The following is a 16,072-nucleotide window of genomic DNA, read 5'->3' as shown; positions in this document are numbered from 1 at the left end:
TAAAACTGAATAAGCTCTTCTTTATCGGCAAAAATACATAGAATTAAATTCTCCTGAAAGTTTGGGTCATTTTCCAATCACTGCTCAATTACTAACCATTCTTTTTATATAAACGAGAAAATAACTTCAACTTCTCCCCTGAAATAACTATTTAGTTCAAAATTTTTCCTTACCTTTCTTTTGTACAAATGAATATAGAAATGCAAATTCATATTTAGTGTTCACATGTGTTACTTATAGAAGAAAGGATAATTCCTCTTTTATATATGGAATCTTCCATGGCAACATTTTAGGTATTCTTCTTTTTCTCTAATTGTTCCCTCATGTCCAGGTCCACAGAGGTTAAAACTTCTGTGATTTCAATTGCCTTTACTTATTTAGTGATAAACTCCTTTCTAAACTTGAATAAAATTAAATAAGCCAGTCAGCTCTATCAACCCCTGGAATCCAGAATTATAATAAGCGAGGATTATCCCAGGTTATGATATGAGAGCTATAAGAGATGTTAGGCAATGTTGATCACGAACTATTTTAATTTTGGAGACCAAAGGGTTAATGAGTTGCAGAAAACATTTCTGTATGGTCCTATCAATCATAACAAAGTAGTACCGGGAAGAATTTTCTTTCTATTGGTTACTAGAGCAAATCATTGACAATTGTGGCTACATAAATTATATTTATGAAAGTTTAGACACTTTATCCATGGCCATGCCAACCAACTAAGCAATTCTACTTTCGTGAAAACCCAAGTTAGAGGTCTTTTGAAAATCCGGTATTCAGAAAGAGTAAGTTGAGAAAGTATTTTATAGTTTCTTAGGGAACAACTATTTTTTTGTTTCACTTTCGGTAAAAATGTTCTTCTGAGTAAACTTTTATAGAAAAGGAAATTTGGTATGACAATCATGATTGGCAATTGTAAATATTGATGGAATATACATTTGTGTACAGTCATTGATTTTGTGTGTGTATGTGTGTGTGTGTGAGTGTGTGTGTGTGTGTGTGTGTGTGTGTGTGTGTGCATGTGTATGTGATGGGGCTTGAACCTGGCCTTGGCACTGTCCCAGAGCTCTTCAACTTGAGGCTATCACCTTACCTTTGAGCCAAGCCCCACTTCCCATTTTCTAGAGGTTAGTTGGAGATAAGAGTCTCAGGTCCTTTTGTGCCCAGGCTGGCTATGAACCTTGATCCTCAGATCTCAGCCTCCTGTGTAGCCAGGAGTACAGTTGTGAGACATTATGCCTACCTCAGTCATTTCTTTCATACAACATTTTCATTTTTGAGTTTATATTCAGTGGTGAATTGAAGAATTGGATTATACTGAAGTTCTACATTTAATTTTCTCTGAGAAGCTGCAGTCTATTTTGAATAATACATGCACTAACTTGCATATGACTAGCAACGTTTAAGAATTCCTTTATCTCTTCATCCTAGCCACTAACTGCCATGCTTATTTCTTATCAATTTTGGGACTTGAACTGTGCCTTTGTGCTGTCATTGAATTATTTTGTGCAAGACTAGTGATTTAACAATTTGAGCCACAACACCACTTCTAACAACTACCATTTTTTCACATTGCAATACAGTGCCATGCTATGTGGTGTGGGATACTATCTCAGTATGATTTTCATATGAACTCTCCTGTGAAATAAAAAAAAAATGATCATTAACTTTCTTCTTCCTGCTGAACATCAATGAATATACCCTCAGGAAAAGTTTCTGTTTAAATCTTAATTCCATTTTAAATAGATTATTCTAATGAACTAATTTGGTAAATGCCTAAGTTTCCTATATTTCCTATCAACTTATTCATAAAGAGATAGACAATTCTTTTAATCTTTTTTTCTCACATATTTTTTATTATAATTAATAGAAGGGTTACATGATATTTGCCAGATAGAAGGTGCATTAATTCACATACATTGATACCCTTCCACATGTCTTAGTCCCCATTACCCTCCTCCCCACCCCCCTCTTGGTTTTCTCCCCTTCCCTGTCCAATTTCAAGTAACCAAATACAAATGTATCCAATATATCAGATAACAAAGTGAGATATTGTGACAATATGAGATAAGAAAGGAACAGCAAAAGAGTTGAGAGATAATTCTTTTAATCTTTAAATTTGATAGCCTATGTAATCACCTTCCTGGATTAATCTTCAAAACCTCTCTGCAAATTTAACATTCTTAGATGAATGTACATTACTGAATCCATTAAAAACTACAATATGTGGACCATATCCATTAGACAAAAAGATTGATCAAGAGATCCATTTGTCATCTTATATTCTCCATCAATTATGAATACCTGTTTTTGTGCAAGAATAGAAATTCAGGGGAAAGACTTTTTTGTAGTACTAGTTGTAAAAGCCCTCTGCAAAATACTTTCATTCTTGTTTTTCTTGTCAAATGACACCTAAAGAAATGGCTGTACCTATTATTTCATAAAATGTGTATAGATTATGCTTTTCATAGTGTTGTTATTTTGATTCAGTGAGCTAACATACCAGTTTTCATTGAAGAAAATACATAGTCAATTCACTCAGATCCTAGAACAGTATCTAACTGGTTGGTCTACCTCTAATCATTTTCTGTCTCTTGTAAATTGAAAAGGTTCACTGTATTTGTCCTGGCAGTGAATATAATTTGTCATGAATAAACTGGATTTCTGTCACTCTGGGGGAAAATGATGCTACAAATATAATTCAAAAGATTCAATTTTCTTTGTTTAATAAAGGTAAATAAAAGAAATAAGTTGATGCAATAAGAAATACATAATTTGGATTATCTAGAAATAATACTTTGGCTTTATTCCTTCTTGAAGAATTTTGCATATTCCAAATTCTTTCAGACTTTAAAAGAACATAAAATCAATGGTGAAATGATCTGGTCTATTTAGCTACGTAAATAAAATCTATGAAAATTTTATTTGATATTACCACTATTTAACATTTTACCAAAGCTATATTATATATATAATATATATTATATATATTATATATATTATTATTGCTGGTAATGGAATTTAATTTTATATTATATAGTATGGTAATTAGACTAAAATGTTAATTGGTTGAAAATATTATGTGAATTCCCTTGGGATTACTTTGACCCATTCTTAAGGATTTTAAAGCTTTCCGGGGGCCCTCTTGTTACAGGCTTCCTGTTTAATCACACTGAAGTCTTTCTGAATAACTTTTTTCTGGTCCTGAGGCTTGAATTCTGGACTTGAGCGCTGTTTGAGCTTCATTTGCTCAATATGAGCTCTTTACCACTTGGCTCATAGTACTACCTCTGGCATTTTTTCATATAGTTTTTATTATAATTAATAGAAGGGTTACATTATACCCACCAGACAGAAGGTGCATTACTTCATATACATTGATACCCTTTCTCATATCTTGGTCCCCATTTCCCTCCCCCCACCACCACCACCCCTCATCTCGTTTTCCTCCCTTCCCTATCCAATTTCAAAAATAACCAAATATGCATTTATCCAATACATCAGATAACAAAGTGAAATACTGTAACAATATGAAATAACTAAGGGACATCAAAAGAGATGAGAGATAACATAGTACATTAAGGACAACAATCACTCCTTATACGGCACTTAAAAGTGTAATATTTTCTTTCACAGTATTTCTCCTGAGGATAACTAAGGCCTGTTTCCCTCCAGCTTACCCCAAGGAGTCTCAGAAACAGTGCATATGGATGTAGCTTTGATATAAGGATCATGAATGAAACGAAGAATTTTGTATTCATATCATTTTGAGCCCCTAGAGAAAACAAGCAATTTTAGCATTAGCATCTGTAACAATTGAGATTTCATATTTTTCAGTGTTTTGAACATTACATAAGGTGCTAGTGCTTGTTGATATATACAGAATTTAATACAAAACATTTTCAATAGTTTCACTTTTTTAACAGGAGACACATAGTATAATTGTAGAAAAATATCACAAATCTTTATTTAATAGGTTCTAACTAAAACTGCAATTGCTCAATGGATAATGTTTTAAATAATTAAAATCAACGATAGAAATAACTCAGAGGAGCCAGGAGCATGGCCTAGTGTTAGGGTTCTTGTGTATCATGCATGAAGCTCTGGGTTCAACTCCTTGGTATCACATACACAGAAAAAGCCAGAAGTGGGGCTGTGACTCAAGTGGTACAGTGCTATCCTTGTGAAAAGTCCAAGGGCAGTGCTCAGTCCCTGAGTTCAAGCTCCAGGACTGACAAAAAAGGAAATAACTCAAAGGTACTGCAATTACTTATATATTATAAACAGAAAACATAGATCCTAAAGCAAGAAAAGAACACAATGCTTTTATCCATGGCGAATATAAAATCCACAAACACAGGCAAAGTAAAGAAAATCATGGATATGATTCTCAAATAGTATCTCCCCAAACACAAAGAATAAATTTGTTTTACTGGATAAATCTACATGTTCACAATTCACACAGGGAACACTCATTAAAGTACAGTACAGAATATCTCTGGGAATTCTCAGTTCAAGCTCATAATTTTCCATATATTAACTTTACCAAAAATTGTACATGATAATGCTTTTGAGTGGAAAATTTAGCGTTGTAAAAAAATTACTGTAGATTATCTAAAAATGTATGAATCAGTTTACTAAAAATTATGTTGATTTGGAAAACAATTCTGTGGATGACCTTACCTTACCATCAAACACTATATGGCCTAGGATATAGAAACATAGGCCATATAATGAATGATTGTTGTTCTTAAGGAACTATGTTATCTCTCATCTCTTTTGCTGTCCCTTGGTTATCTCATATTGTTACAGTATCTCACTTTGTTACCTGATATATCAGATATATTTGTATTTGGTTATTTGAAATTGGATAGGGAGTGGGAGAAAACAAGATGAGGGGTGGGGATGGGGGGAGGGAAATGGGGACCAAGACATGTGAAAAGGTATCAATGTATGGGAATTAATGCACCATCTATCTGGCAAATATCATGTAACCCTTCTATTAATTACAATAAAAATATATGAAAAAAATAAAGCCATCAAACAAACATCTTAGAATACCACTTCACAGTCTCTCAAAAAGATAAGATTTTTTCTTAGTTCAAGCAGAAATTATTTGCCCTGAAAATACATATACAGCAAAAAAGAAGAAAGAATTAGGGACAAAATAAACCAAAATAATGGTAAATAATATTTATTTCTATTTTTCCACAAAGTTGTAGATTACTGTCTGGAAAAATGCTAATGTTTGGTGGATTAGTTTAAGAAAAGTACACAAATCTATACAATAATACAAGCAGAAAAAGATTTTGAAAAAATTTGAAGATAGTCTACAATTATACAAGTGTGATTACCTACAGAGCCCATTCCCTGGGTAGAAGAAATACTAGGATATTTAAAAATTAACTTTTTATTCTACTATATGTATGGATGAAAGTGCACCAATCCTTCTTTCTTAAATATTTTTACTTAAATATTTTTAGAATTGTAAAGGAGATTAAGAAAAATGACAGAAAATTGTAGCATCTCACATCATCTCAGAGAAAAAACTCTGTGTATGATATGCCAGGAAACTAACTAAAGTCTTAATCAGTCATTTTAGGAACTACTTATTGGGTTAATAATCTCAGAATTAAAACCATAAGTTATGTGAAATCAATGAGTGTAATTATTTGGAAGTGTGACTATGATGGGGATTTCGTTTTGATTCACTATCAGATATTTTAGGCAAGCTCTACTCCAGAGGACTGGCAATGTAAGTATGAAAATCATTGCTTTAAAAACAAACCTTGATTCCTTTCTTATGTAAGAGTTCTACTTTATTTTTGTTACTGCCTCTTCCCGTTTTATGCCTCTTTTGGCTAACATTTGGAGTAGTTGTCAATTTGGGCTAATTGGCTAGTCTGTTTTCATGTCTGACGGATCTATATAATAAATCTGCTGTTATCCTTTCCCAACATCAGCAATGCCAAGTCTGTACAGCATGCACTTTATGTGTCTACTGTTTATATAAGGTCAAAGGACACACAAGCGAAAAATTGATTCTCCTTCCTCATAAATTTAACAAGAATGGCAAGAATTACGCATAGTACATCAGTACTAGATGCAGATTAATGGAAGTCAACAGAGAGTAGTAACTTGCACAGTAAACTGACAACATGACCCGAAGGCTGAAAATGCAAAAGATTGCTTTTAAAAGTTTGGTGATTTCAGGAGCTAGGAGCATGGCCTAGTGGTAGAGTTCTTGCCTAGCATGCATGAAGCCCTGGGTCCAATTCCTTGATACTATATATACAGAAAAGGCCAAAATTGGTGCTGTGGCTCATTCAAGTGGTAGGGAATTAGCCTTGAGCAGAAAAAGCTAAAGGAGATTTTCCAGGCCCAGATTTCAAGTCCCAGGACTGGCAAAAAAAATAATTAAAAATAAAAGTTTTGTGATTTTATGTAAAGATTAGCTCGTTTAACTTGTCTGTGAAATACTAGGATGTATTATTCTTTTCAGTGTGGTATCCAATCACAGGTAAATCTTATAAGAGATGACAAAAAGTTAAAAATTAAATATTTGTGAATATATAGGTATATACAAAAATCCTGACACTGGTCAATTGAATGTTATAAGGATAAAGTGAATAAGCTGGATCTATCTCTTATAGGACAAAGTAAATGTGACATATAAGTAATGAATAATTTTGTGTACAGAAATTATCTGTCTGAACTTATTTTCATAATTTTTTCTGAAATTGTATTACACATCAGTCATTACACATAACATACTACAAATCACTGCCTCATAGACCGGCACAACTTAACAAGCCTTTTTCTGGGTGAACTCCCTGTCGAAAGGAACTGGAAAGAAATGAGGCTAGAAACCATAACAGTAATTTAAAGCTAACTGGGTTCCTATTCTCATCCCAACTGAATGACCAAATGTAAGTTTCACCATTTTATTCTTCCTTCCTTCCTTCCTTCCCTCTCTCCTCTTTTCTTTTTCCTCCTTCCCTCTCTTTTTCTCCATCCCTCTCTCTGTGCTTCCCTTCCCTCCTGTCTATCTGTCCTATCTCTGTCTCTATTGTTTAGACTCAGAAAGTTTGAATACACCCCTTCAATTGGTAAGAAATATTGGAATGATACTGCTATAGTGTATGCAATGCATTAACAAAATTGAAAAATCTCAGGCTTACTAATTTTTTACTTAGGTCCATATTACCTCATTATCATATTTACTATCCTCAGTTTAAATTCAGATATAGAAATAGACATTGCTTTATTTCAGTAACATACGTAACTTTGTGTCCTATGTATCCTGGTGTAAGAAAAGGTGATGATGAGAGGATCTGAAAACAGGTAGAACAGGGAAAATGAAGGATATTTCAGTAGATATTTGGGTGCCAATGAGAATTTAAAAGACATCTATTACAACACTTTCCAGATATACTTCATATGTGTACGTGAATTAAGTGTATACAAGTCCTAAAACATATAGTCATTAAGTTTGTAAGTTTGAGGGTATGCTGAAGTTTTCAGAAAGTTTACTGTGGATTAATAGGTTAAACATTGTGAATCTACCAGGAAATTACAGTTCATAGAATGGCACAACCAAATCCCTGTGATAGTAAAACTTCTGTTAACTTACATTAGAAATATAAGTGAAAGAACTTCACCCAGTATGAGGTACTATTTGTAGTTTAGGGTGATATTCTTTTATTTCATATTCAGATGCAGGGAAGGAAGATGGCACCGAGACAATAGGGATGCTGCCTAGCTCTCTCTCACAAAAAGAGAGAACCAAGGAGTCCCACAAGCCAATTATCTTAAGAAATCCACAACAACAAACTCAAAAAGCAATGGAGAAGGACTCAAACTGGAAAAGAAATCCAGATAAAGCTCACATCCAACTTTCTCAAAGAATTCAGAACGCGAGGCCTCCTCCCCCACCTCTCTCCGGCGGCTCCAAGCCGCAAAAGCCCGAAAAGCGGCGGCGGGCACCCAACAGGGCGGCCCAACTGCTGCAGAAACCAGCATAGAACTGGGCCAGCGAGCAGCATAAGCAGCGGAACCCAGACGCGGAACCAGAACAGCAAGCAGCGGAACCCAGACGCGGAACAGAGGCGGTGGCGGAGACCCGAGGGGAGTGAAAGACTCCACACCACCATGGATCACCCGCACATGGAACGCAGAGGCATGAGTAATACAGATGTCCCCAAACACATAGGGAAAGCACACAAAATACCAACTCCTTTGGGACACAGCAAAGGCAGTACTCAGAGGAAAACTTATAGCACTGAATGCCTACAACAAAAAGTTGGAAAAATCACAAACCAACAAGTTAATGTCTCACCTTCAGCTCCTGGAAAATGAGCAACAAACCAAACCTAATCCCAGTAGAAGAGAGCAAATTATTAAAATCAAAGCAGAATTAAATGATTTGGAATCCAAAAAAAACTATAGAAAGAATCAACAAAACAAGGAGTTGGTTCTTTGAAAGAATTAACAAAATTGACAAACCCTTAGCAAATCTTACCAAAAAAAGAAGAGAGCATATCAAAATAAACAAAATCACAGACAAAAATGGTAATATCACGACAGAAATTACCAAGATCCAGAATATCATGAGGGAATACTTCTCAAACCTTTACGCCAACAAATTTGAGAATCTAGAAGAAATGGATGAATTCCTAGCCAATATTAACATAACCACACTGAACCAAGAAGAACTAAGCCAACTCAAAAGGCCTATTTCAAGCTCTGAAATAGAAATGGCAATTAGAGAACTTCCACCTAAGAAAAGCCCAGGGCCAGATGGATTCACAGCTGAATTCTATGAGGTCTTCAAAGCAGAGCTCACACCAATACTCCTCAAGCTCTTCAACGAAATTGAAAATGAAGGTTCTTTACCAAACTCATTCTATGAAGCCAGTATAACCCTCATCCCCAAACCAGACAGAGATTCATCAAAGAAAGAGAACTATAGACCTATTTCTTTGATGAACATCGATGCAAAACTTCTCAACAAAATACTGGCCAACCGTCTACAACAACTCATCAAAAAAAATTATACACTATGATCAAACTGGATTCATCACAGGGAGGCAAAGCTGGTTCAACATACGGAAATCAATTAATATAATTCAACACATCAACAGGAGCAAGGACAACAATCATGATTGTCTCAATAGATGCGGAAAATGCATTTGACAAGAACCAACACCCCTTTATGTTAAAAACTCTGGAGAAACTAGGAATCCATGGAACATTCCTCAATGTAATAAAGGCTATGTGTGACAAACCCACTGCTAGTATTATACTTAACATCAAAAATCTAAAGCCATTCCCTCTAAAATCAGGACTGAGACAAGGATGCCCACTCTCTCCACTGCTCTTTAACATAGTACTAGAATTCCTAGCCAGTGCAATAAGGCAAGAAGCAAGCATAAAGGGGATCCAAGTAAAGCATAAAGGGGATCCAATTAGGGAAAGAGGAAATAAAACTATCCCTCTTCGCAGATGACATGATTCTGTATTTAAAGAATCCTATAGACTCGACTCCCAAGCTCCTTGAGCTGATTCAAAACTTTGGAAGAGTAGCAGGCTATAAAATTAACCCTCAAAAATTAACTGCCTTCCTTTACGCCAACAGTGAAAGGAACGAGGCAATAATCAGGAAAGCAACTCCTTTCACAATAGCCTCAAAGAAAATAAAGTACCTAGGAATTAGCTTAATGAAGAATGTAAAGGACCTTTTTGATGAAAACTTTAAAACCCTGAAAAAGGAAATTAAAGCAGAACTAAGGAAATGGAAAAACCTCACATGCTCCTGGATTGAAAGAATCAACATTGTGAAAATGACAATCTTGCCAAGGGCTGTCTACAAATTCAACACAATACCCATCAATATCCCAATGGCATTCTTTAAAGAAATAGAAGAGGCAATTCAAAATTTCATATGGAATAATAAAAGACCCCGTATAGCAAAAACACTTCTTAGCAGAAAGAACAACGCTGGAGGAATTTCAGTTCCAAACTTTAGACTCTATTACAGAGCTATGATTCTCAAAACAGCTTGGTACTGGCACAAGACCATGCCTGAAGACCAATGGAATAGAACTGAGGACCCAGATATTAAACCACAGACCTATGGCCACGTAATCTTTGAAAGGGAGCCAAAAAAAAAACAGAATGGAAGTAAGACAGCCTCTTCAACAAGTTGTGCTGGCAGAATTGGTTAAGCATCTGCAGAAAACTAAAGCTGGATCCTTCTTTGTCACCCTGCACTAGAATTAACCCCGAATGGATCAAAGACCTCAAACAAAAAGCCGACACACTGAAAACTTTACAAGAAGGAATAGGAGATACACTAGGCCTCCTTGGCACAGGTCGAAACTTTCTTAATAAGGACCAAGAATCACAACAAATCAGAGAAAGGCTGGATAAGTGGGACTACATTAAACTGCAGAGCTTTTGTATGGCAAAGACATAGCTAGTAAATTAATTAGGAAGCCTACAGAATGGGAGAAGAACTTCACCAACCAAACAACAGACAAAGGCCTCATATCTAAAATATATCAACAGCTCAAAAAATTGAATCACTCAAAAACTAATCTTCAAAGTAACAACCATCCCATTAAAAGATGGGCCAAAGACTTAAAGAGAGTCTTCTCTGAAGAAGAAACAAAAATGGCCTATAGACACATGAAGAAATGCTCAATATCTCTGGTCATAAAAGAAATGCAAATCAAAACAACTCTAAGATTCCACCTCACTCCAGTTAGAATGGCCAGGATCAGGAAAACAAATAATAACAGATGCTGGAGGGGATGTGGCCAGGAGGGATCACTACTACACTGTTGGTGGGAGTGCAAACTCGTTCAACCACTATGGAAAGCAGTATGGCAGTGCCTCAAAAGGCTAAACATAGAACTCCCCTATGACCCAGCAATTCCACTACTTGGCATTTACTCAAGCCTCCACAATCTAGGGCATACTAAATCCACTAGCACAACAATGTTCATTGCAGCATTATTCACCATAGCAAAGGTATGGAACCAACCTAGATGTCCCTCAGTTGATGAGTGGATCAACAAGTTGTGGTATTTGTACACAATGGAATTCTATGCTGCTGTCAGAAAAAAACATCGACACATTTGTCAGGAAGTGGAAAGACTTCGAAAAAAATCATATTAAGTGAAGTAAGCCAGACTCAAAGGAACTTAGGCTCAATGGTTTCCCTCATTCGTCATAATCAGTAGAAACCTTGGGCTCTAGTAGCAGAGATCTGCAATAGAGCAAAACATTGATACTTAGGGTCATATAGTATGAAGCTAATTGAAAGGACCTCCAGGATATTGAAACACAAGCCATATAACAAATGATTGTTGTCCTTAATGTACTATGTTATCCCTCATCTCCTTTGCTGTCCCTGGATATCTCATATTGTTACAGTATCTCATTTTGTTATCTGATATATTGAAGTTATTTGTGTTTGTTCATTTGAAATTTGATAGGGAATGGGGAAAAACCAAGATGGGGGTGGGTGGTGGGTGGGGGGAAGGTTAATGTGTACCAAGACAAGTGAAAGGGTATCAATGTATGTGAATTAATGCACCTTCCATCTGGCAAATATCATGTAACCCTTTTATTAATTACAATAAAAATATAAAAAAGAAATTTAGATGCAGTAACTATTCAGTGATGTTTATATTAATAGCTCATTTAAATACAAATGGTTTCTTAAAGATCATAGAATAAGTTTACTATTTTGAGTGTAAAAATGAATGGTGATAACTTTATGTCATTAGACAGTATTGTTTTTGATAAAATATTTATGTTTTTAGATGAATACATTTGAAATTTACTTCTAGATATGCTGAGATACACAGTAAACAATCATTTATGTTTACTCCACTGTATCCTAGCACAGAAGATTTTTTTCCTTTTATCTAAATGAACACGATAGTTTGACAACCACTCCTTTCATCCATTTCCATGAAATTCCAGTGCCAATAGTCTATCAACTTTTAAGACGTTACTCTTAGATTCCCCATTTGTGATATTTGTCTGTGTCTTGGTTGCTTCATTTAACAAATTGCCTTTTTGGTTATTGTATGAATACACTAATGAACAAAGTACATTCTTTTGGTTCAATAGCATTGCATGTGGACATTTTGTCTATTTTATATTTTATCCATTTTTTGGAAAGATATTTCATTGGCTACTGTGAGTACTGATCTAATGAAAAGTGCAGTGCAGATTCCACTTTTCACTTTGAGCTACATCCCTTGGAAGAAATACCTAAAACATGGTATCGCTGCTTTCTGTTTTTTGTTTGTTTCTTTGTCTGTTTTCGCATTTATTTTTTGTTAAGGATTTTACTAATTCTTACTTCTTCCAACAGTATGTGTTTGTTTTTTTTTAGCCAAAGTATACTTTGGTATATATTATTATTTATAGTCATTCCAACTATTGTAAGCTTAATGTTAATGTGTCTTTCATGTGCCACATAGGTATATATTTTTGTTTTTTTATTAAAGGATTTATTAACATTGATTTTTACATCATATTTCAAATGATGTGTTTAACAAACAAGTATTCAAGAAGGGACTCTCTATATACAATCACTGGCACTTAGATTTTAGAACATAATCAAAATTAGGCTGAGGGTTTTTATGTCATAGATACATATTAATCTATGTAATGAAACATAATGTCTATAAGTTACAGTCATAAGTTTTTATGTCTATGTAGTTGTGTTTACATTTCCAGTACCATGCCCATAGCATTGGGTATGCAACTATTGAGTATTCACTTTTGTACTGTTTGTATCTCTTGATTTCTCTATTTCTGTGTTTACCTACATAAGATATACTGGTTCTCTGCAGATATTAGAAATGAAGAATATACAGTCCAATCTGTGATTTTCCGATAGAAAGCAATGTACACAAGCTATTCTGAAATAATGAAGAATATATAAATATGAATTTGATATCATTTAATAAGAAATTGTTTGAATATCAGCAAAATATTGCCACAGTAACATCAATGTTTACACTAATAATATATTCTACATATTTATGATAACATATTGTCAACATGTAGCTAATGTTAATTCTAATATTGCTTTTAAATATTTTTGGTTTTGCTAGTCCTGGGTGGGGCTTGAACTCAGGGCCTGGGAAATGTCCTTGGACACATTTTGCTCAAGGCTAGCACTCTGCCCCTTGAGCCACAGTGCCACCTCTGGCTTTTTCTGTGTATGTGGTAACCAGGAATTGAACCCAGGGCTTTGTGCATGCTAGGTGAGCACTCTATCACTGGAACACACTCCCAGCCCCGCTTGTAATGATTTAATTAAATATACTAACATTAAATATATAGGTAATATATTATGCTAATTTATATAATATCCAGATAGTATTTACTGTTACTTTCATATGTATGACTGAAAAACCTTGATACATATATCGCTCATAGAATATTTTCACTAAGAAGTAGTTTTGTTAGTGCTTAGTTGAGCATGAAGAAGGGCAATATGGAGGAGATGGAATAGAAAAATTATTGTTTCTTGGTGGAGACCATTCCAAGCACTCTTTCTATGGCTCCGAGAACCTCCTTGTTCCTCAAGCTATAGATAATTGGGTTGAGCATGGGGGTGAGGATGGTGTAAAAGACAGCTAGAATCTTATCTCCTGTTGGGGAGCGGACATTAGAGGGCTGAAAATAAGTGTAGAAAAAAGGTGCATAGTAAAATGTCACCACAGTAAGATGTGTGGAACATGTGGTATAGGCTTTCTTTCTTCCCTCTACTGAGCTCATGTGGAAGACAGCAAAAAGGACGCGACCATAGGAAGCAGTGATTCCAAGGAAAGGAAAGAGGAGGAACAGGCAGGTGCTCACAAAAATTACATACTCATAGACCCAGGTGTCCATACAGGCCAGTGGTAACATGGCTGGGATATCACACAGGAAATGGTTAATGGCCCTAGACCTGCAGTAAGGAATGTGAAGAGCATAGACTGTGTGTGTCACTGAGTTGATAGAGCCTAGTATCCAAGAACCAATGATCATCTTCACGCACATAAGTTTACTCATGCGAATGGGGTAGTGGAGGGGGTGACAGATGGCCACAAAGCGGTCATAGGCCATGGAGGCCAGCAGCAATCCTTCAGAACATGCCATGGTCGCAAAGAAGAAGATTTGCACCCCACATCCGAGGAACGAGATAGTCTTCTGCCCAGAGAGGAAGTCGACAGCCATTTTGGGAACAGTGGTTGAAATGGATATGAGGTCCATGAGAGAAAGTTGGCTGAGGAGCAAGTACATGGGGGTGTGGAGCCGGGGGTCCACTCGTATCAGGTGGATCATGGCTGAGTTACCAAATAAAGCAACAAAGTACACAAAGATGATGAGTAGCATGAGAATCAGACCAGTTTGATTCGGTGACAACAACCCCAATAGAATGAAGTCACTTGAAGTTCGATTCCATTTCTCCATGAAGGTATGATCCATTATTTTCTCAAAAAGAAACATAAAAACAAACTTCACAAATCATCACTGAGTCTGAAAAAAAGAAAATAAAAACAACAACAAAAAAAACAATGCAGGAATTGTTTTTGTTAAGGCTTCATCAGGATGAAGTGGGTTTTCCTTTTGGAGTACATGATAGCTTTCATATGTTGATTGGAATGGATTGTATATTTTGTCTTCATTTTGACAAACTTTTGTCTGGCACTAAGTCAGAGACAGGTTTATTGTTTTAAAGTGGAAATCACTGGCAAAAAATATGACTATTAGATAAGAATTTACTTCATAAACAATTAAGAGAACCTGACATCTGAAGTATCAAAACAAATCTTGTAAACTAAAGGCCATATTTACTAAATTTCTGTCTGTCTATCTATCTATCTATCTATCTATCTATCTATCTATCTATCTACCTAACTACCTACCTATTTATCTATCTACATATTGTTACAGAACTGTGGCTTGCACTCAGGACTTTACATTCTTGCTCAGCCTTTTTTTCTTCTTAAAAAATGTGTTGTTTGATATCATACAAAAGTCTGAAAAGCTGGATATAAGATACCTTCTTTCTTTTATTCAAATTAGGAAATTCTTTTTGGAAAGTATAACTTGGTTATTATTAAGGTGTTGTCCAAAAGCTTATAATGAATATATTACTGTGGAAATTTAATATGAATAGTGACTATACTATATGCAAATATATAGGCACTCCTATATTCTTGCTGTAGAAAGCAAGAAAGCACATCATATAACTGATGTGGACTTTTCTTCCTATTACCTCACTTATTACAATTCTGCAAAATACGAATGATGAAAATTTAGGCATTAGTTGTCTTCATTTTCCTAACACTAAGCACTCCAATGATGTGCAGTTTACATATTTGAAAACAGAAGTGCAGACTGTGGCTGCTAAATAAAAATACCTTGATAATGTGTCATATAAATCTGGACCTAGTTTGATTCAATATTCTTATATGCCATTTTTAACACACAATTGTGCCTGGTTCCACATCATGATTCTGGGCAGAGCACATAAATGCAGTAGGACACTGCTTCATTTTTCCCCTGAAGTTTGTCATTGAAACATGAAATATTTTTAAAGCTGTTCAAGAAGAAAAGTAAGGTATTGGTACATTTCCAGTCCATTAATATTTTCACTTTTGCTCTCTAGCTGTCACTTAAGTGAAATGAGAAAAAAAATCTGATCATTTAGAGTAAAGGTAAAGAAAGGAACAAATTTTCCTTCTGGTTGTTTTGTTTTTCTGTGCTCATGCTTTAGATTGGGAATGTTACATCTGTTATTTCACTTTATCACTACTCTATATATCTCTTTCTTCACTTACTCCTCTAAACCTGAGAGATTATGAGCTTTCGTGTTTTGAATTAATAATGGTCAATTCACTTATTTCAATTTATATGCATGAGCTCTTCCACTGAAGGCATATCTGACAATTGGTAAAATCATGTTTTTCTAATGTACCAGTAACATTCAATTATATGTACTTATCACATTTTCTCCATCCATTCCCCCTTTGTGGGGAATCTTGAGTTAATT

At 35.2% G+C, this 16,072-nt stretch overlaps 1 protein-coding gene across 1 annotated transcript; it reads right to left on the bottom strand.

Moving 5' to 3' along the window:
- Window positions 1-13,548: 13,548 nt before the first annotated feature.
- Window positions 13,549-14,487, bottom strand: LOC150057527 (olfactory receptor 2L13-like). The gene has a single exon (XM_090339734.1). The coding sequence runs from the start codon at window positions 14,485-14,487 to the stop codon at window positions 13,549-13,551; it is 939 nt and encodes a 312-aa protein (XP_090195860.1).
- Window positions 14,488-16,072: the final 1,585 nt, after the last annotated feature.

The sequence above is a fragment of the Megascapheus bottae genome, chromosome 10 (assembly GCF_031878675.1).
Source record: "Megascapheus bottae isolate mThoBot1 chromosome 10, mThoBot2.hap1, whole genome shotgun sequence".
Taxonomy (NCBI): Eukaryota; Metazoa; Chordata; class Mammalia; order Rodentia; family Geomyidae; genus Megascapheus; species Megascapheus bottae.
This window is presented reverse-complemented; position numbering and strand designations above follow the sequence as displayed.

Bases quoted from the DNA above. Each gene is read 5' to 3' on its own strand.
- LOC150057527 (XM_090339734.1), bottom strand. From the start codon at position 14,487: ATGGAGAAATGGAATCGAACTTCAAGTGACTTCATTCTATTGGGGTTG.